Raw genomic sequence first — 22,043 nt, forward strand, 5'->3', positions numbered from 1 at the left:
GCAATTCCAGGGCTGGAAACACCAAAGCAAATAAAACCCAACAATAAACAAGAAAAACAAATAAACCCAATAATTGAAATAAAACAAACCACAGTGTTCTATTGGTATGAACAGCTACTACAGCACACAAGTGTGGGCTTGCTTCTGTAGATTTAAGGATTTGTAAAACCTAGATTACAAATAGGTATTTTCAGTCAACAGCTATTTAAGTGATACGCAAGTAGCTTTAACGATGACAGAGTTCACCCTCGCCATGTCTTCAGGTAGAAGTCCTATGTATGCACACAGAAATACAAAAGAAATAGTCTCCTATTTGAGTCAGAAGGTGCAGAACTGTGGGGTAAAATAGGACAACTTCAACGTAGAAGCTGAGGTCAATCTAGTTTACATTCAGGAAAGCTTTAAGAGCCTGTTTAACCTTACCTCGACTGTATGTTGCGGTGGTTTCCTACTACCTCATCTGCCATTCAGAAAGAGAAAATTCTGAACTGAGGCTCACTCACCAGAATGTTTGTTTCAATTCTGCCTTGAATCCACCTTTTTCTGAAATCCATCAGGTTTGCATCCCTAGCCTCCTTCTACCTTGGACAACATTTCTACATAGCCCTGCTGAAAACCTTTTTGCTCAGTTACTTGATGAACACCAGCAGAACTCCTGAATCTACCTGCTGTCCCTTTTATTTCCTTTACAGAAAGCTGCTTGGGTAACACAAGCAGCAATTGGAAAGCCAGGTGCCGAGTGCTCTCTCTAAACCCAGCCTTGTAGGTGCCGCAGCGACAAAGATGCGCGTGTCCTGTAGGTGGCTATGTTGCTCAACGGATTGCAAGCAATTCCAAAAAGAGATCACCTTGCCATCCAAAATTAATTACAAACACCTTCTTGTGGGTTTTGATCTAGCTTTTACAGGAAGAACACAACTCCAGGCTCTTCCCCAGACAGAATTTCATTAAGGAAGCACTTCTAAGTTGCAAAACCAGGAGTATGGGGACAAAAAACCAGAACAGTTGCTGTGTCACACTTCAGAGACTTGCATAAACACTGGGTTTGGTACTGACTTGTTCTCTGCAGTTTGGAGAAGTATCTGGACACAGCTGTTAATTCTAAGGGCCTCAAAAAACACGAGTTTCACCTGGCTTCATACTGAGAGTCTCTGGGGACATGAACTGTACAGTTTTTAATGTGGAGGGAACCGTCTGCATTGCTACCCACTAAAGCAAGACTAAAGCATTTAATTCTAGATGATCTTTAAGGTCCCTTCCAACCCTAACCATTCTATGATTCTATGATTCTATGAATTCAGCTCTAGAGGAGGGGAAAGAATGGCATAAGAACAGGATCACAAAGAGAGTAAGTGAGACCAAGAGAGGGAAGAACGCTTTTCCTTTTCATCTTCATTCACTCTCGTGGCTCCTGACTGTTTACTCGCACAGACCGGAACAGCCACGAGGCCTGTCTGCAGCCAGCGCCGCAGGAGCTATTCTCAGGCTGTACTGAGTCAGCAACATCCACGGTGACACAGAGAGGGGTGACACAAGTGGATCCCCAGTGGCTGTGGCGTTAGATGCCCATAAGGCACTGCTGATGGATGCAGTATAATCACCCCAAGCTGAACAGAGTAACTTGAAATGACCTTTCAGAGGCAGAGTGCAATTGTTTATGGGCTGAGCTAATCCCCCAACCAGGCTGACTTACAATAATGTCCTGCCGGGTTTTGAAAGTATTGATGTAATGGCTGTAATGGAAATCATCCATCTGCCTCAGGATGGCTGTCATGCAGGCCACAAAGACACCCTAGAATAGGAAAAACAAAACATTTTATTATTTTCCTGTATTAAGCACTGTAAGTTCAAAGTGTGGCATATGCTTTCAGAGTTCCACCTAACCAAATATCCCTGATTACATTCCTGTTTATCTATGTCCTGACATCAGTCTGTGTTAGTGTTTAATCCTCTACCTCAAACCAGTCAAGACTTCCTAAATTTCAAGTATGAAGTCTGGGCGTAGCTTGCTTTTTCACCAGGGAGCAGTTTGCAAGAAAAACACATCCTCCAAACTACAGAATATACATGTGCATACAAGCCACTTCATCATATCCTAAGGGTCTTTTCCAACCTAGAATTCTATGATTTTGAGATTTGCTATGGCCAACTGTAATTCTCGCAGCTGACATACTGGTACTACCATTAACCTGACCTCAGAGTTATCAAAAGGAAGATACCACGACATACACCCAGCTCTTTGTTTTTCCATCTTTCTGCACATGAACTACAGGGCAGATTAAACCAAACCAACTTGCTTACACCTTTTAAGATGCCACGCAGTAGTCAGAAATGCCCTTCAGAGATGCCTCATCCTTCAGCATTTCATCCTATTCAGCCAAGGTGACAAAAGGACATTGTTTCAGCAAAGACTCCTCGTGTATCAGAAACAGCACTGAAACCAAATTCTCTGTGCACAAGGGCCCGAAGGAACTTGAAATCAGAGCCAAGTGGCTCAGTTCAAACTGCTGCTGGAGTAGGACAATTTGTATCCTAATATATGGTCTCAGTAACCACCAAAAGCCATGTTTTAGTGGCACGGAAGCCCTGCAGGAAATGGAAGGATGATTTCATAAACCACTGCTACACACTGACATCTCTCAGGAGAATAAATTCCACTATAGCAAACGGTAAAGTAATAACTGAAGCAAGTGAAAGGCTCTCACCATGTGTGGAGACTGTCTGCTCATTCCAATCACTGTGCGGTTTATTCTCCTTAGCAGGCGTTCCATGATCAGCTGGATGTGGACAGCAGTGGGCCCCTGGGGATATCCCGTAAGGAAAATGAGACACCTCTTAATGTATATACTGTTCTGTAGAGTGCTCCCTGCGCGGGAGGACTGCCCTGACAGTGGTTAATTGTTATTAGAGGACACAAGAAAAAGGAGATGTAAAACACGCGAGCAATCGATTCAAACACTGTGGGCACACACTCGGTGGAGAGCTAGCGTCACTGATCTGCGCCGGCCTCGTCAGTTCATCCTGGCACAGCTAAACTGGAGCTGGTGCTTTGATTTGGCTTTGCTTTCCCTCAACAGCTCTTCAGCTCAAACTTTTCTTTACACAGCGACTTAGGATCAATTTCCATGACTAATGTGGTGAGTAACCGTATTCTCCTGACTGAATGATGATCCTTGTCCCTGTTTCATAGCACAGAAAGTGAGAAACCAAATACTTTTATCACTTGCTCCAGAGAATTCAACAAGCCACTGAAGTAGCTGGGAATAACGCTTCAGTCCCTAGAAAGAGAAGTAATTTCTTTTTGTCCTGCAGTGATAACCACTAATTCAACCTTCCAGGGCTCCTTTTCAGACACAGCTACTTTCCGAATCTCTTTGCACAAAGAACTATACAGCAACGCAACACGATTTCTGTAAATAACAGAACGTCCCAATTTTTAAAGCACAAGTTGAGAACGCTGCTTCGCCGTAACTTCTCACAAAAATTAGCCTTCACCTGCACCCCTGAGAGTTTATGCTCACCACATCTTTCCGATCCAGGACTTCAAGAACACTGCTAAGCAGCTGGGAGCAGGCCTCGTGGTCAGGCTTGTTTGAGTTGTCATCCAGCTGGCCACTCAGCTGATCAGTCAGTAGCGGCAGCAGAGCATCCCTGCATTCTGAGAAAACAAAAGGGAGCCCCGCGGCTTGTTGGTCTCGGGAAGTCCTTCAGCACACAGCATACAAGGGTACCACACAGGAGCTTTCTGCTCGTGACTACCCTGGACACCAAAACATTCTTAAATCCGCCTAAGTTCCACTAACAGGCTAGAGAGTCATCAATAGCCTGGAATTACAACGGATAGCGCACGCTCACCTTCTGCCTGTCTCGGAATCCACACACTGGATGAGGATCCTGCAGTATTGAGCATTGTATAAAGACTGAACAGCAGAACAGTTTCAGTCACTTCATGCCAGGAATATTTCTAAAGATGGATTTAATGCTAGACCACCAGTGATGTAAAGGATGTGAACTTGAAAGACATGTTTGCTTTCAGTGTGCGTGCCCCGTGCCACACAGAATCCAGAGACCACAAATCGCTACTTACCTGACTGTTTAAACAGGTCGCTCTCGACTATCTTGGTCATGCAGTTCAGCTTCTGTCGAACCAACTGGTTGTCGGGAATACTTTGGATAAACTTGCTGAAGAGGACACTAGTGTGCAAACCACAAAGCAAGCAGACGGTCAGCACTGTCACCCAGGGCGATTCCATCCTATGCTGTCCTGAACTGGGCAGGTCGAGCAGTTTTGTCCCTGTGTGGACACCTTATCTGCAAGTGGCCTCCAGGCAAATCACTGCAGAGCCCTACCTCATTTTCAAGAAGTTTAGCACAGTGTTTTTAGAAAAACTGAACAGTATTCAGGACCTACAGGCTTAAACCTCTTTAAATGAAGCCTGCATCCCCAGACACACTAGGTATCATCGCAAAAGCTTACACTATCTGACCTCCAGGCCCACCATAACATAACCATACTTGCTTCCGTACAAAACAAAAGCAGAATGTTGCAAAGCTTCAGCAGACGACTGCTGAAACTCACACCACTGTCGTACGTGGCAAGAGCGTATCCTTCCAGATGCCCCTTTCATCAAGGGTGACGACTCATTTCAGTCTGAGGTTCCATTAAATTAAATTCCATGTACATTTGCTCTCTGTCTACTGCTTACGAGCAGATTACTTATGTCAGAACAAGGAGGCGTGGTTGGGAGATTGTGGACAAAGATATGAACACCAAGGAACAGATCTCCAGGGTGTTCTGAATTTCCTGAGCAAACACAACTCCTGTTTTCCTGACCAAGGCTATGCCTTGCCCATACATCTCTGTTTGCCTCAGACACCATCAAGAATTGGTGGAAAAGTACACAACACTTCAACATATCCCCCCCTAGACCTCCAATTTTGGTTTTTGATGAAATCTCAGAGTGCCTAAGAAAAAGCAGTCGAGATGAATTGATTCCTTTGTGCTGACATCCTTTAAAGCCCCACAAGCACTTCCCTAGACTCATGCACAGTATGTGCGGCCTCACGTCGCAATCGGTGGCTGCTTTTAGGGAAGTCTCCAAAACAGTTCCTGACGGATGAGCTAGCTTTACAGGACAAACTCAATGCGGTTACCTGAGCTCAACAGGGTCAAATACTAGCTTGACATCATTTATGATGCTTGGCAAATACTTCAAAGCTGCACCCTGCAGGAAAAAAGACAAGGACGTGAAAACCACGTGGAAATGGAGTTAGCTAGTTTGTTCATCCTGAAAGGGGGTAAAGTCTCAACAGTGCCGATAGCTCACATGGCAAAGCTAGTTCTTGTCAAGAGCAAATACGCAGACACCGGTAGAGAACTGGCTTAAGATCAAATCTATGCATCCAAAGAGCCTCCAGCAACCCCACATCCACAGTGCTGAGCGGGAAGGGTGAAGGAGGAAGAATTCGCAGCCAAGTTCTTCAGTTCCTGCAAACATCCTGCAGTTCCAGGGATTAAGCTCCTTATGGCCCAACATGGAAAGCACCAGTCAGTTACAGTGACTCTGTGTTCTGCGTACTGCAGCACGTCCACAGTGATCTAGGTAGCAATATGGCTTTCATAAAGGCAGCATCCAGACAACCAGATGCTGCAGCAACTACAGGTGTCTCTGATGTTCAGAGCAGCTACTCTGCCTGCGTGAGACCCAAAGCTGGGCCTTACATCACCCAAGTGCTAATTCTAAGTTCAGAATCAATCTTTCCTTCCAACCGAGAAAGGCACGTTGGCTGGAAGAACTGAGGTAACGCAAGCGATCTAAAGGCCGCACCGCAATTTAGCAGCCTCACTGAATGGCTGCTCTGCTCCTCCTCAGAGCATAAATGAAAGTTCATAATCCAGCTGGCACTAGAAAAACAAGTCTGTATGACACCTAAGTACATTTAGAAACTGTTCATGTTTTCACTACTTTCATCCCCAGCATTACACTGATTTTCTGCAGTAGTTTAATATGTCTGTCTCCATCACCCTCATGCCCGGTGTTACTGGCTGAAGTGTCTTCCACACAGCAGTACCTTCGTCCTCTCTGGCTGTTCGCTTTCATCCTGGTGAGTGCTGAAGGTTTTCAGCAAGGCCACAGCTCTCCTCTTTGTTTGAGAAACTTTGGGGTTTAGATGTTCTTTTTGTGGCGCACACAGTTCATTAAAACCGGCGTTCAGAGGTGATGCAACTCATCTGAATGGGTTTTATGTGCCTCAGAGCTTGTCCCTTGTTCTGCCCCCACCCCCCACAGCTGTATCAGATGTCTAATAAAAGACATTACCTCTCCCTGGACATTACTCATACCTTAATCTTGACAGCCTCCTCCAGAGGCCGGTCCATGAGGACATTGAAGGAGAGGAACAGCTTGCGGATAGCGTCATTAAATTCATCCCCATCTTCGCTTTTCCCATAAAACCTACGAAGAGCAGAAAGAGCTACTTCCACATATATATCTGGGCTAACAGAGTCACAGTAGCTGAAATATGATTTTATCCTGTGGAGCAACACCTTAACGCAATCTCCTTCTGCAGAGCCAGGAGTGTGACAACAGCACTGGGCATTCTGCAGGAACTTCCTGCTTTGCCTATAAGGGAAAAGCTGCACTTTTTAAACCACCACTGCATCAAGTTCTGCTTGGGTCCCAAGAATCAGGTACCTCATTCTGTACTGAACAAAATCACCAGAACGAACGTGAGGACAGGATTGCAAACATCCGCTGTTCATCTCAGAAAACACGTTCTGAGGCTAGAGTCAAACCTCCTGGGTTTACCCTAACCAGAGGACGTGTCGGACTCACCTCATCTAACGAGAAACCATGTGTGCATTGGTTTCTTAGTTTCTTAAAAGGAGGAAGTTATCCCATGTTCTCATTTTTTTAGTAAATAACGGATTCCTGTTCAGCACGATCACATGCTGCTTATAGCATGCTACAGTGACTAAGAGCACTCCTGTCTTCAAACGAGGTGTTTCTATTTCCACTCAACTTTTGCTCCAGCTGTGGACACAGGGCAGAGGATATGCCGAAGAACATCTCCTCCAGTGGTGCTGCGTGAAAGTAACTCCACTGACTCCCAAAGGAGACCTAAGGATGGCTATGCCCTCCGTCTCACCTCAGGTACAAGATTCGTGACTGCACAATGAATCGGAACAGGTACTTCAAGGCTTTCAGAGCAGCAAACAGCAGTTCTGTCTTGCTGGAGTCATCAGCATTTCCCACGTAACAGTTCAGTACTTTGGTGAGTTTCCTTTGGAAATAAAACACAAAGGAGAATAAATATAGACATCGTTAGGTTTCTGAGTAAGTCCAGCTCCCTTATTCCAGAGTTTACAGTCTAATAAACAGGTAACAGACAAGGGTTCCTCTTCACAGCCTATTTCCTTCTGAAATCTTTGGCTTTGGGATGCCAGATTTCCACAACCAGCTCATGAATTCTCAGAAAAGTCTACAAATCCCAGCTGCTTGATCTGCTTTCCTTTTTCCCTAAAAGCTTTCTTCTCTTGAACGGCACCCAAAGCGGCGTGTGAGCAAGAGACGAGTACACAGCACCTTTTGCACTCGCCCGCTCTGTTTGCCAGGCTGCCAGCATCCAATTCCGGCATGCGGAGCGCACAAAGGACACTGCATGTTGTTAGGAACTACTTGGCATTATGCAGATATTGCACTGTGGGGCTAAGCTGGAAATAAAGGCAAGGGGACAACAAAGCTAAGATACAGTGTGCTCGTGAATCAGACAGAGAAGTTATTTATAGTGAAGAGAAGTGGGAATTATGACTCTTCCACAGGTTACAGGGAAGAAGGAAAGCAAGTCACATGCAAGGAGTGACTGTGAGGCGAGGGCAGGGAAGAGGACAGCAATCCAGATGAGGACTTCAGAGCCTCAGGGAATTGTGCGTCCTCACCAGGGTGTTTTGGTTGACAGCCATCGGAACAGGCTGAACACCGGGACTAGGCACTCACACACATCAGTAAAATAAGGAAAGGTTTTTAGAGGGGGAAGAGGAATTTAGTTTCTGGTTTTGCCCTCCCTGTTGAGCTCAGTTTTAACTCTTTAGTTGCCTGTTACCATGAGGGTAATGACCTTTGGGTTGAGGGGAATCAAGGAGCTGGCAAGTCAAGAGATACAGGTGTTATTCCTGGCTTCTCCACCAACCTCCTGGGTATCCTTGGACATGTGAGCCATGACTCGCTACAGCACTTAGACAAATGCCTCATTTTTAAGCACAAGGCAACATGTTGACTGAACGGACCAAATTTTCACACGTACCTAAATAAACTGGGCGTGTCAGCTTTTCCTTCCCTGGTAAAACAGGGTTAATGATTGCGAGCTGAGTGTTTAAAAACCTGCCGAGTTCCACAGATGACACCACGGGGGAACAGAATTCCTGCCACTGTCCATGCTCACACATCCGGATGTGAAGAATTGCAAATTTCTAAACAAATGCCACTGAGAGTTTGGGTATGTAAGTGTAACTTCACGTGATCTGCATGTTTAAACCCCACATGACACTCAGCCCTTTTCTGAACCCTGGCCTCCTCACCTTGCCTGTGGTAGGCAGACGCAGAGGTGAACACCGCTCTTGTCTCTGCTACCATCAACCACAATGTCACTCATGTGTCAGTCACATAAGGTTCTGCTTCTGCTCCCCACAGTCCCATCCAAACACACCCCTAAAACTGCAGCACATAGTACAAAATACACAAGTTACTTCAAACTTTCTTCTGCTCAAAGTACTTCTGGGGTGGATTGAAAAGGTTGAGGCAGATACTGGCGGGACAAAACTGTTCCATGAGCAGCAACACCTATCAGACCAGATTTCTTATGAATTCGTGTTCCTTCACCAACTCCCACTGCCCCCCCCAGTCCACACTGACTGACAGTATTTTTCACCACCTTCCGCACATCCCTGTAATCACCACCCCTACACTGCCCACCGAGCTTTGACCAGCAATACTAGACCAAAGCATGGTAAGGTTGTAAGGGGGAGATGGCATAAACCTGGTTCCAGTAGGAAATCAGGCTTAAAGATATAAAGATGCTTTTACCACACACAGACCAAGGACTACAGGGCAAAAGAGTCTGAACCACAGTCTGACACAGGATTTTCCGTGACAATGGTGTCTTTTCCTTACAGAAAAAATTCTTACCACAGAAAATTTTTACAGAGTAAAAAGAGTAATTGCAAGGTTTCTGTCTCTCCTGAAAGCAGAGGCCAGGGTGGAACACTCCGGCCTGTGGTGTCTTTATCACGTGAGCAGAGTTCACTGAAACTGGCAGTGACACGGCCTGAACGACAGCGCGTGGGTCCATGGTTACTGATACTTACACGTAGGCCAGGGTTGCACTGAAGTGCTTGTAGATGTAGGTTTCCAGTACAGGGTTGAAGTGCTGGAACTTGATGTCTCCGATCAAAGAAATAATAAACACCTGCCAAAGATTCAAAAGGGAACAGATGTACCGAGTCGCTCAACCTCTCACTCACTCGAGCATAGCTCAGTCTCTAAAGGCACATTGTTTGTTCTGCTGGATCGTAGTTTTGGTTTTTCTCACAGCATTAATGCTACAGGCAGCGTTATTCACATCCCAATAGTGACTAAATATTGTGGTGTGTGCGACTCCGTCATTGCTCAGAGGGAAGGTCGGTCATGGCAGCATTTGGATAGAACATCCCAGAGATTAAGTGAGCTACCGCCCAACACAACAAGGCTGATACAGGAAGCAGCACCACCCACAGTCACAGAACAGGTTCAACTGGCACAGAGCTGCCCAGGACCACTTTGCAAGGCTAGGAAATGATGCTTTTTGAGCTAGAACTTGAGATTCTGATGATTTGTCTCTTAGCACTCAGTCCTGTTACTACAGTGACACGTAGTACAGCCAGGACAATATCCCTCCATATTCGTACCTCCGAGTGACATCTGCTAGACCCATCTGACTTCCTATTTCTTCCTGAACTGCCAAGTACATATTTGTTGAGCAGCACGAAGCACAGAGCTTTGTCGCTGCACCGCACACCAAAACCAGTGCCTTTCACACATGTACCAAGCAGTCTCTCCACGGTGCAGAAAACTCCTTGTGAAGTCATTATAAAGGTTCAGAGGAGATGCCACAGCAACTGCCCAGGCGCTGGGCTGGGATTTAGAGTGCACAGGTTCCATTCCCACCACAGCCCCAGATCCTCCACAAACCACTTCCCTTTGTGCTTCAGACAGATAACACGGCTTTTCTCCTCTGTAAACTGCCTTAATGCAACAAGTGATCTGCAGGAATTAACACAAATTCCGTAAACATTTTTTACTGTTTCCCCTGCTGTTCCTGAAAAGATCAATGCGTACCAGTGCTACCTCCTGAAAATGCCTTAACAAGTCTTCAAATACAGTTTATTTCTCAGAGGAAAAGAGCAATCACTCATCTAAAGGAAGCACCAGGAACAGACTGAGAATATGGCTGAAAAGCACATACTCCAAGTCCACAAAGGCTACTCACCAGCGCATCAAACACAAGGAAGTCATAGGTTTCGTTTTCCGACATTTCCATCATTATGTTGAACAGCGCATCAAGGGTGTCTTGCAAAAACTAGAGGGAACAAAACAGTAAAAGGATGGGAAAAGAACTACTTCTGGGAGCCTGCACAAGTGCCTACTCCTTGGATCATTTTTCCCCTTCCAGCCCAGCCGAACTATAAAAGCTGCCCATGAAAGAGCATTTGAAATGGGATCAGAGTCCTGTGTCGTTCACATGCTTGTTGTGACCATCACACCACTGTCCCTCACTACAGCAAGGAGCATCTTCTATCACCAGCTCTGAACGGCCCCACTTCTCTGTTCTTTTGCCTTTTTATTTAGCAAGAGACCTACTGAATACACTGTCCATATAGTTAAAGCTTGCTCTGGGTCGATCAGCCACACACCCTGCGCAAGGCATGACATCTCACATGAAGGCTGGTCTGCAGCGACACCCCGTTTACGTACAACCATGGCCCTGCATAATCTCAAGAGATCCACACTTGGAACCACAGGAAGTCTTGTCTCCTAAATCCTCCAGTAGAGTATTTTCTGTGGGTCTTTCCTGCATTTCAGGTCTAATCCCCATGGTGCTCCATGAACTCTTTGGGCCTTCTCTGCACTCTGTTCCTAGAGCCACAGCAAGTCCCTGATCATAAAGGAGACCCAAAACCACTACTGAAAATCACAAGTTAGGCTTTAACTACATCTTCTATTCCATAAGGATACAGGGAAAAATAAAGTCAGCACTATCTCCCTGATCCTGGTAACATTTACTTCTGTAATTCTGGGGAATTCCACTAACAAGAGCTCTTGGGGCAGTGTCTTTTGTCTCCATAGCGCAGCAGCAAGCACGGCTCTCCTGGCCTATGCGGAGGGTTCTGGGTACAACTGCAACCCTTCAGGTCTAGATCAAGCACATACGTTGTTTGCATAACAAGGAGACTCAGTTCTCTACAATACCTTGACAATTTCTCCTCCTTCCACCTCCATCAGCTTCCGTAGGTTGCGAGCTATGTTCTGAGAGTTAGAACGCCAGTTCAGCAAACCCAGCAGGTCAACTAGCAAGGACAGAAGAGCAGCAATTAGAAACATCACAGCAACTCAGCCTACTCGACGGCTGCAGAACAGCACAGAACAATACTAGAGGTTAGTTTTAGAATCAGCTTACAAGAAGAAGTCAACAGCTCATGCCCATCTCCCATCTGTGTGCACTGGCAGCCCAGAAAGCTAACTGTATCCCAGGCCGGATCCAGAGCAGCGTGGCCAGGGGGGCGAGGGAGGGGATTCTCCCCTTCTGCTCCACTCTGGGGAGACCCCCCTGCAGTTCTGCCTTCAGCTCTGGGGCCCCCAACAGCAGAAGGACACGGAGCTGTGGAAGAGAGTCCAGAGGAGGCCACGGAGAGCCTCTGAGGGCTGGAGCCCCTCTGCCATGGGTACAGGCTGGGAGAGTTGGGGGGTTCAGCCTGGAGAAGGGAAGGCTCCGGGGAGACCTTAGAGCCCCTTCCAGTGCCTGGGGGGGGCTACAAGAAAGCTGGGGGGGGGGCTTTTTACAAGACCCTGTAGTGACAGGACAAGGGGTAATGGGTTTAAACTGAAAGAGGGAGATTGAGATGGGACATCAGGGAGAAATTCTTCCCAAAGAGGGCGGGGAGGCACTGGAACAGGTTTAAAGCTAAAGCACCATGCCCCCACATGCTGCAGGGCCAGGTTTGCATAAGGAAAGTGCCCTCTTTACCTCAAATACACAGCATGATATGAGCAGGCTGCTGAACGCCAGACCTACCATTCTGGGTAAGCTTGGTGGAGCAGATCAAAGTGCCAATCTGGAAGCTGTCTTTTGTACTATCCTTAGTGGGTGTGAAGTTGGCGAGATGGTGCAGATTTTTCCCTGAGGGGGCCTCTTTCTCCTCTATCTCCATTTTGGTGCAAGGAAGAGTTAAATAGCATTTAGCATCTTCCATTTTCTTGTTATCACCCTGTTGGTTGAACACAGCAAAGACAGGAGTTATGTCACACTGAGCACACCTTGTCCGACCTCTCACAGCCCCCATCTGCAGACACAGTTCACCACAGTAACAGCCAGAGAGGGGTTAAACACCTTTTCATATCCACAGTTGTTTACTCAGTGTCTGTTTGGGCCTTTAACTTTAGGGAACAGAAGTTGTCTGTACTGCCAATGAACTACGCTCTTGGCAGAGCGATTCAAGACACAGAGTTTAGGAGGGTTCCACCCTGACCCTTCGTAGCTTTCTACTGCCATGCATCAACTTTTTCCTCTGTGATCAGAGGCACTAGGTCTCTTCCCATGACACACTGATACTCCAAGGCAGGTGTCCACCAGGCCTGTTCATCGCACGCTGTGTAGGTGAATGAGGTTAGAGAAGAACACTCTGTACAGACACAAGGGATGTACCAGATCTGTGTACTTGCAGTCAAAACCCACCAGTGAAAGCAGAGCTGAGGCTGACATTAATACCCCAAAACCCCAAAGAGATTACCCTAGAAAAAATATTAAAAATCTCTGCAACAAAGATGTTTACATTGCTAGGAAAAACAGTCAGCCAAGAGTTGTTGTGATTAATTAAACAGAAGTGAAGACAGCAAATGCCCAAGCTACCTTATAAACAATCAAATTGTGTTTGCCATCTTGCAGTGTTGTTCCATCTGCATTCATCAGCTTCACAAAGCTCATGCCAAAAGCTCTCTCAGACTTATCCCTAGCTGCAAACAGAGAAAAATCGTGATTAAGAATTGCCTTACGTACGCCCATGTAGGTCTCTAACTACGTGCAGCTGCTTCTTTATTTAACGGCATCCCACGGCAATGCAACGGAACTGGCAAACGCTGTGATCCGCAGCAGAAAGAGCTCGTGCTCTCTCCCTTTCAGCTCAAGGCACTCAGCAGGTATCAGCAGCTACACAGGAAAACGTCCTCTCTGAAGCATCTCTGGCCACACTTTCAGTGGCCAGTTGTGCTGCTAGATGGACATACATAAGCACAGAGTCACTTTGGTTGGGATTTTGCAAAGCTGCTTGCAAGGTGGGGATGTGGAAGTATGTCACTGCATCTCCCAGGTACCTGAGGGGAATTTTCTTTTAGAGCCTTTCAAGGGTTTGGCCTCAACATTACTGAGCTTGTTTCAGGGCTCTGAAGTCATTTGCTGAAACTTCTGGCTCTTTCTCATTAGCCTTTCCTTAACCTAATCAGAAATCCTCCTACAGGAAGGCTGTTAGGAGCCCACCAGGCCTTGCACTGTGTTTTGTGAAGGCCTTGAAATAAATTAAAAACACCACCATCCCCTGAGAAGCCAAAGCAGCAATAAGCATTAACTGTCTTTTGAGGGGGGCAACATGTTGCTCCCTGTCAGTTTTACAGGACAACCAGCACCAACCCTCTTTTAAGGCTGTAAAAAGCTTGAATTATTTTCCTTTGCTTGCAAGAGAACCCACAGCAATGGAAACGAGTAGAAACGCAAGCGCTACACCTTGGGGGGAAGAGTACAGCATCCCTGCAGATCTTTCTGATACTTACACTCCTGTGATGACCGATGACGGAAAGTGAATCTCAAATGGCAACGACTGACTTCTTCTATTGCAATGGACACCTGGAGGTGAGAATGCAGTGAGAAACGCAGCACCAGCATGCTCCATCTCCACTCAACTCACAGGAGACGATGCTCCTGATGCACCTACTGATTTTACATCAGTTCCGTTCCCCACACAGAGGGAGAAGGCTGTAAATCACACACTCCTACCTTCACGGTTTCATACCAGCAAGGCTGCTTGACTTGGTAATACACAACAGACTTGTATTCGGAGACACCTTCATAACCGGCACCAGGATGGATGGCTTTCTTTGGACAAAAACAAGGGAGGGGGAGGGAAAGAAAAAGTGAGGTCTAGAATGAAAGCAAGAATCATAGAATAGTTTGGGTCAGAAGGGACCTTAAAGATCATCTAGTTCCAACCCCCTGCCATGGGCAGGGACACCTTCCACTAGACCAGGTTGCTCAAAGAAGTCTTTGAGCAGTTCTCAATCAGACATTCTCAGAGCACGTAACCATCAGTTACTCCAAGTCTATGCTTCACAGTCAGGGGAACTCAAGGCAGGTCAGCTCTTTGAGAGTATTACAGAATCTTTAAAGATGAGCATTCAAATTTTTGTCCATTATCACACCATTCTTGCACAGAGTTGATAAATAAGATCCTACAGACTGGAGCTATCGTCTCGCGAACGCGGCAGCCTTGTGACCTCCCACAGAGCCATCGTACCTCCTGGAGATTTCCGTCTTCATCGTGTACAGACATGGTGACCTCTACATTCTTGGGAGTCTTCTTCTTCCCTTTGTCAAACTCCCCTTGGATCAGGGTGACATAGATATCATTTCGAACATCACCTACAAGGCAGAGCGCTTAGTGAGTTCTCGTACAGACCGTTGGACAGGTTAAGATTTAACATCCTTGGGTACCACATGATACTCCTCCTCCTCTCCTTTACTGATACCAGCTAATTAATGACACTCAACATCATCATCTTCTCAAATTATGTAAAATCTTTTAAAATTTACCCTTCTCCCCTGTCTCTATGTAACTTTTCTTTTAATGTCATGAGCTCTATAGGGTTAAATCGATTTTGAATGGATTAAACAGAAGAGGGTCAAACCTATATACCACAAAGATGTCTCTGACTAAACAGAAAGTTCCTTCCAAACAGTACTCACATGATCATGTTTCAGTAAAAAGAAGGAAGCCTGCAGCTTCACTACTTTGACAATACCACCCAAATGGGCTGGAAAACTCCAGAAAAATGAAAACAACGTTTTCAGATAGCTTCAAAGTAAATCTGTTTGTAGCAGAAATCTAGAATTTCAACTGGATCTTTCACTCCATGGAAGTGCAGAGACATACGGGACCTACCAGGAAGGATTATCTCAGGGAATCCCATTTTGCGAGCCACGGCAGTTGATCTGTCTACAAGGTGGGAAAAATCCTTTTGAACCTGCGCTAGATCTCCAGGAAGCAGTTTCAGGGAGACCCAAAGACCTAAGGAAAGAAAGGTAACACTTGCTTACTGGAAAAAAAAAAGTATGAAAACATGAAATTGAAGCCTATGCTGAACAGAACAAAAAATCTTCAAGGGATCTCCATGCAACAATTCCACAAATATCCCAAGCTGGTTCTCACCTGCCCAGATCTCCGTCTCCCAAACGGTGAATAAGGCCTCACTGGGCGAGGACACTCTCTGCAGTGACACCCGAGCTTTGAGAAGAATCCCCTCGTGTGTCTGAGCAAAGGCCAGACACAGGCAAGTGCAGAACCACCCTTTTGGGTTTAAACCCAAAGCATTTAGAATATGCAATCAGCCACGTTCACATAAGAATATTTTGTGTCCATACAAATAGTTTTACCTTAAAAATATGACAACACTAGCAAGTCAGCCAGCAGCTAGAGAAGCTCTTCTCATGCAAGTAAGAACAGCTCCTATATTTAGGGGTTTTTTTAGCTCCCGCTTTTCTGGGGTGTCAACCACTACACAGACCTGTCGCGACCGAGTGGTTTAGGCTGCTTAAAAAGTCACTGTCAAAGACAGCAGGAAAAAAAGGGATTTTAATATGAATTTGTAAAACATGTGACCTAACAGAATGTGATGGGAAGGTTCACTCTGTTACTGACTCAACATGGGAAAAGCATACAAAAGGAAATCAAATCAAAGCTGGCCTCAAATGATTTACATGGGGTCAGGGAAACTGAGTCAGAATCGGGTTGGTGTGATTTATATAGGGGTTGGGCAAAGAAGGTGAGGGAGACCCTCCTGTTGAGTAACGAGGTTCAGTGTGGACCCCCTCACTTTCTGAACTCCTCCTCACAGGGAGGGGAGGAGTCTGGGTGTGGTGGAATCCACTCCTAGACCCAGATTTAATGGTTTATGTCTGTCCCTAGGTGCAGCGATCTCAGCAGTGATTTAACGTATGAATGTGTGTTCTGTGTAACTTTGGAATAGCAGCAGTTTAAGGTGGAATAGCAGCAATTTAAAATTCATTAACACTGTTGAGATAAATCACAAGATTAGACCATGGTTTGGCTCAGGGAAGGTAGGAAACTCCAGTAAGCCTTGATCTCTGAACTTTCACAAGCCATTTATTTTCCCCTGTAAGCAGGGTGAGCCCTTCCTTGCTCCTGGTTTTTACACAGCTTCTGCCCAGCGCCTGTACCTTGCCCTTTATGATTCACTTCCTTCGCAGCGATGACTTTGTTGAAGACAGAAGTGAGGGGCTCATTCTCTCCGATCACATGGGAAGTTATCAGTGGGGACATGATTAGCTGTCGCTGTCTGATGTACGTTTCCATGGCAATCCTGAGAAGAACAACAATAGAGATGGGGAAGCAGACAGACTGACACCAAACACGTGCTCTGCAAGAGGAGGGCTGGCCAACAGCTGACTGCTTTCCCAGAAAACAGTTTTGTTTAAAGAATTCCTTGGGAATTTTCCTTCTTCACCTGCACGGTGAAGAACCCAACAGAAATACAGTGAAACTCTCATAGTAGGAATCCCATCACCGAGCTAGCTCAGGGTTGGGGTGAGGAACACTGACCCAAAGACTCCACGGTCCCATTTGATCCTACTGAAACAACAGCCTCAGGACAAGCACGAGCACAGCCAGCTCGACCTGTTCCTGCTCCCCGCCCGGACTGCCGGCAGACCTGTGGGACAAGTCCAGCTACCGGCTACTGTGCCGGAACAGCTCAGCAGAGCCTTGCACTCCCGTCAGATGAGCTGAGTGACAAACCCATCCCTAGTCACAAACACGGCCATGAGCTTTGGATCTTGAACTCAACTTCACTCCCGTACCCACACCATCACTAACGAACCAAAGCATATGCAAAACCGATGTCTTTTGAAGACATCCTTCTTTCCAGCCCCAGGTCCTGAAAGGGTACGGGGAAAAACCCAACCAACAACACCCCACACCATCTCTCCTGAAAATACCCTGCAATGACATATGGCTACATCAACCGGATTGCCGTGTTTATGACTGTCATGACACAGCCCAGTCTACCCAAACAGGCTTCGTTTTGGCTGCTGCAACGTGCCGAAAAGTGAGCCACCAGAGAGCAGGGAGAACAACAAGGTCGAGCTACCGATACAGAACTGCAAAACACATCGGGGCTTGAACACCTTGCCCAGAAAGAGTGAAAAATCCCTTTCCTATTGCCTCTGACTCCCCTTTACAAAGTGATCTGGAAAGCTGAGAGGCAGACAATACACAGGGTACCTCCAACAGTGACAAGGAGGGGTGTTTCTGAAAATCTTGCCTCTCGATCCCCTGGTAGTTTTGAAGGTCACACCCCCCAGGCCCCACAACATTATTTTCAGTGAGCTCTGCTCCTACTGCAGATGATAGGGGTACCTAGCAATTTCAGCTGCCTTGCCAAAACTCCCCAAGCAATTTAGCCTGTCATACAGACATGTAAATCAGGGGGAACAAAGGCTTCAGAGGCCTGACAGAAATCTTTTCCTTCAAAGAGCTGACTACTGCCATAAGCTAATCTATTTGTAGAGACCTTGGTACACTGCCAGGCTCCCATACACATTTGTCCTTCTCCAAAGGACAACTGCTTTAAATAAGCCAGATGTGATGAACTCTGCAGTCCAGTACTTACTGCTGAAATGGAATAAAATGTTGCTTTTCCTCATCGTCCACCTTTCCATGTATGATATCAGTTATGTCCATCACTGCAACAACACAAGTTCATCACATAGTTTTGCCAAGCTGCTAACAAACACAGAGAGTGCTTTCCCCTTTCAGGATGGAAAGAGCAGTTGCTTATTCTGGACCAATGCCACTCGTGACAGCAATAGGGAGCACCACTCTCCCCTTCTGAAAAAGCACCTTTTCACTGATGTCAGCCTACAGGAGTGGAAGCGAATATACAGGTGGGGCTCAGGCATTTCAAGGCAAAGAAATTACAATTCCATTTCAAATGCTGATTATTCTGAAGTGGTTTTCCACCAGGAATTTACAGCAAGTCTCTTCACAAGAGATCACAGGAATTGAACAGGAATTGGCTGATTCACCAAGGCTCCTTTAAAAACTCCAGCTTTGTCCCGTTAGTCCAAGGAGCAAATCCCTTTTGGCTAAAGGCTCTGCACTGACAGCAGCGTGTTGCCTTTTTAGTGGGTGACAAAACAAGTGAACGGTAACAGCATTTCATCTTCAAACACAACTTCCCTCGAATGCTCTCAAAGGCACACCACGCGCAGGTCCATCTCAGCATCTCCCTCCTGAAAGCAGAGATGCTGACGCTAAGGTTAGCAGGCTTTGCCGACAGAAGCAGGCATTTCCCAACTCCCAGCCCACTGTCCCTGCCCCGGGCCATGCTGCTTTCTCCACTGATGGATCCACCATACCTGCCACACCAAAGGGCCTCCGGAGTCCACAGGTATGCTTCTTCCCGTCTTTCAGCTCCATATGTCCCACCCTCACAATCTGACACACCAAGCTGATTTTCGGTCTGATCAAGTCAGAACTGCTTAAATCCTACAAAATATTTAAAGTAAAATGTTGCAGCAAATCTGCTTTACGAATGGACGAGGACAGAGAGTAAGACTTTTGTTAGACTGTACACACATATAAAAGGAAATCTATTATTGGATAAAAGTAAAGCCTGCTGCCTTTGAGCCCCAGGGGAAAAAAAACCTGAACAACAAAACTACAAAACGCCTAGCGATTTCCACACAGCAATTTCTAAACATCCCATTGCTCTTTGGCAACACACCCCAGGAACCGCACTGGAGGGAGGGTAAATGATGTTAACTGCCAAAGCACTGGGATCCTGACAGGCAGTTCGTTTGTGCCACCGCTGCTGCTTATCAGAAATTACTTCACTGATGCACAAGTCTGGCACTAAGATCTGGTTGCAAAGAAGAGGAGGATCAGCAAAGCAACGAACAACAAACAGCTATGGTCTCAAGCCCAGATTTTTGGTGCAGTTTGACTCCAACAGAGAAGTGCTTATCAGGGCTTCCAGAAACACTTGGGTAAGCGACACGCGCTGACAGTACCACTGCAAAACAATTACACCTGTACTGCTGCTTCAGACTGACACATACACACTTTTCAGAAGCACTCCTCCGAGGCTGCCTCTAAGATCTTAAGTGTCCCCAAAACATCACGTGCTCCCCCTTCTGCTGGGTGGAGGGGAGAAGGAAAGAACCCAACGCAGATGCTTGCAGCGTGCGGGAAGTTTCCAGGATGTAAATACAGAAACTTACGGTAAAGACTGCTTGAAGGTTATTCAGTTTCTCAATTTCTTTAGGCATCCCATTACTGCCCCAACGAACCAGGTAATTTTCACTACAAATAAAGGAAGAAAAAATAGATATTAAATAAATCAACACTGGACATTCCCATTACCTGGCAGAAGCTCAAAAGTACTTTGATCTTTTTTGAATATTTGAACAATTCTGCCAAAACCTTGCATGCCCAAGTGATTCTGAAGTGACTCATTTATGTCACTGCATCACTGTGACTGCATGTCCACACCAATAACTTCAAGGATGGAGCCAGAGGCCCCTGGCACGTACATGCTTCCTTGATAAAGTTCCTACCTTCTCCTACTGGTACAAGATGCCCATCTCTTAGGTGGGAAATTGTACTGACTTAAGAGCAAACATCATGCATGTTCCTGGTTTAAGAGGAAGCAATTAATGAAATGCATTAAGCCTAGTGACAACAGCAGGGAAATTCAAGAACTTAGGAGAGACAACTTGGGATTTTTGACTAATGTGCCACAGAAATGTCCAGCTTTAAGAAGAGGAGTTCATGGGCTCAGAACCTTGACTGCCTATCTCCTCTGGAATTAAATAACCCCCTTCCAAATCACCACTGGGGCAGCAACCAACAGAACCAAAACACTCATCTGCTGGATCTTCCTTTCTAACCTCTACTAGCTTCTTCAGAACGAGCACTGCGATGACTAAATTGCTGACGCGCCTACAGAAAGAACCCTACCTGATGAATTTGGAGAGATCGGGATCATAGAGGCTCATTAAGAGCTCTGCATCTTCTCCAATATTGCAGACAAAATTCTTGAAGTTGACGTAGAGGCTATAGGTATGTGTTGTGTTGAAAATCGGCTGCCCTCGGAGGTCCAAGTTCTGTTGCAGGGACTGCAAAGCAGAGTACGCCCGTTAAAAACACACACAGGAGAATTCAGTCCCGCTGCCAAAGTAGCGGCATATCCTTAAGAGGAATGTACAAATACAGTGGGTACTAGTTACTTGAAGAGGAAAAATTCAGCAACAAGAGGCGTACCTTCTCTTCCTGGATTCTTTCCTCAATCCTTTTGGATGCAGTTTCATGGGACTTGAAGAGAGAGATTGTGCTGGTTTCATCTGGGTCCAAGATGTTCCCATTGTCATCTCGTACAACCAGGTCCAAACCCAGGATCCTGAGCAGTGTGCAAGTCATGAGGACAAAGGAAACAACACAGTATTTCTGTAGCGCAGGTGAGTGAAAGAGCACAACTCCCAATCCGAAGTGTGGACTGCACCAGGCAGCCGATGTGCATCAGCTCCATTCCTGGCAGTAATCACATCGCCGTCTTCCCATCCTGAAATACTTCTCCCTCACCCCTCATTTTCCCATTAAAGGGAAAAGTAACTAGTCAGGTAACTTAATTCTGAGATGACATCTTTGTTCTCACTTAAAGGTTGGTGTGGTGTTGTTCTTTTAAAAAAAAGTATGTATGTCTATCGTACTTATGGATTATGGCTTAGTATTATTCTTTGCTATAGACTTTCTTCTCAGTTGACTTATTTGACCTGAATCAAGCCTGACAGGCAGATAAATGAGCTCTGGAGACAATCCCTGTTCTGTACAAACCAATGAAAAATGGAGTTTTGGTGGCCTACAGAACTGTATTACTCAGTTGCTGATAAAGCAGTTTAGTTTCTAACTACCATCTAAACCCTGGCTCCAGCTAGCCAGGCACAAATTGTGCTCCATGGGAAACAAGCCCATGTGCCAGCATTTCTGCAGAATGAAGACAGGTAAGGTTTCCTGCCAAGTCAGAGAGATTGCTGGCATATGCAGACATAACTGCTTCATGCCCACCTGCCATGCTGGTCACATTCTGATGGGGACTGAAAGCTGGAATTATCCCCTTTCCAAGGACAAAGGTAAAGCCTAATTCAGCATCTGCCCTGTGTGGTCACTCACACCATTTCGTATTGATAACCACCCAGAGCCTTTACTGGGATTTGCCCCTGCCTTCAAGACACAGTTCGGAGTTTACCTGTTGCCATAGTCAATCTTAGCAGTGACTTTCTTCTTGAGCTCAGCCAGCTCATCTTTGGGAAGTGTCCCAGACAGTATCTGGGACCGCCACTCTATCAGGCTGTAAGTCATTTGTTGGACATGCCGAAACTGTGTTGTCTTGTTATCCTACAGGAAAAAAGGACAATTTTAAGATAGCGATAGCTTGGAAACGATGAGC

General features: G+C 46.1%; 1 protein-coding gene across 1 annotated transcript in view; it reads right to left on the reverse strand.

Annotated features, from left to right (window-relative positions):
* Nucleotides 1-1,693: 1,693 nt before the first annotated feature.
* The window catches only part of LOC104505441 (dedicator of cytokinesis protein 5), a gene marked incomplete at both ends in the record, with an annotated part of 30,734 nt that continues 10,384 nt past the window's right edge, over nucleotides 1,694-22,043 (reverse strand). The window contains 23 exons of the mRNA XM_010151083.1: nucleotides 1,694-1,792; nucleotides 2,706-2,801; nucleotides 3,522-3,658; nucleotides 4,088-4,194; nucleotides 5,155-5,225; nucleotides 6,344-6,455; nucleotides 7,150-7,284; nucleotides 9,365-9,465; nucleotides 10,525-10,614; nucleotides 11,505-11,602; nucleotides 12,328-12,520; nucleotides 13,162-13,265; nucleotides 14,076-14,148; nucleotides 14,299-14,397; nucleotides 14,816-14,940; nucleotides 15,461-15,586; nucleotides 16,756-16,898; nucleotides 18,207-18,279; nucleotides 18,955-19,084; nucleotides 19,819-19,900; nucleotides 20,558-20,715; nucleotides 20,861-20,996; nucleotides 21,843-21,991. Of these exons, the coding sequence (XP_010149385.1) occupies nucleotides 1,694-1,792; nucleotides 2,706-2,801; nucleotides 3,522-3,658; nucleotides 4,088-4,194; nucleotides 5,155-5,225; nucleotides 6,344-6,455; nucleotides 7,150-7,284; nucleotides 9,365-9,465; nucleotides 10,525-10,614; nucleotides 11,505-11,602; nucleotides 12,328-12,520; nucleotides 13,162-13,265; nucleotides 14,076-14,148; nucleotides 14,299-14,397; nucleotides 14,816-14,940; nucleotides 15,461-15,586; nucleotides 16,756-16,898; nucleotides 18,207-18,279; nucleotides 18,955-19,084; nucleotides 19,819-19,900; nucleotides 20,558-20,715; nucleotides 20,861-20,996; nucleotides 21,843-21,991 (2,637 nt within the window). The remainder of the gene's footprint in view (nucleotides 1,793-2,705; nucleotides 2,802-3,521; nucleotides 3,659-4,087; nucleotides 4,195-5,154; nucleotides 5,226-6,343; nucleotides 6,456-7,149; nucleotides 7,285-9,364; nucleotides 9,466-10,524; nucleotides 10,615-11,504; nucleotides 11,603-12,327; nucleotides 12,521-13,161; nucleotides 13,266-14,075; nucleotides 14,149-14,298; nucleotides 14,398-14,815; nucleotides 14,941-15,460; nucleotides 15,587-16,755; nucleotides 16,899-18,206; nucleotides 18,280-18,954; nucleotides 19,085-19,818; nucleotides 19,901-20,557; nucleotides 20,716-20,860; nucleotides 20,997-21,842; nucleotides 21,992-22,043) is intronic.

The sequence above is a fragment of the Eurypyga helias genome, unplaced genomic scaffold, assembly GCF_000690775.1.
Source record: "Eurypyga helias isolate BGI_N326 unplaced genomic scaffold, ASM69077v1 scaffold25384, whole genome shotgun sequence".
Taxonomy (NCBI): Eukaryota; Metazoa; Chordata; class Aves; order Eurypygiformes; family Eurypygidae; genus Eurypyga; species Eurypyga helias.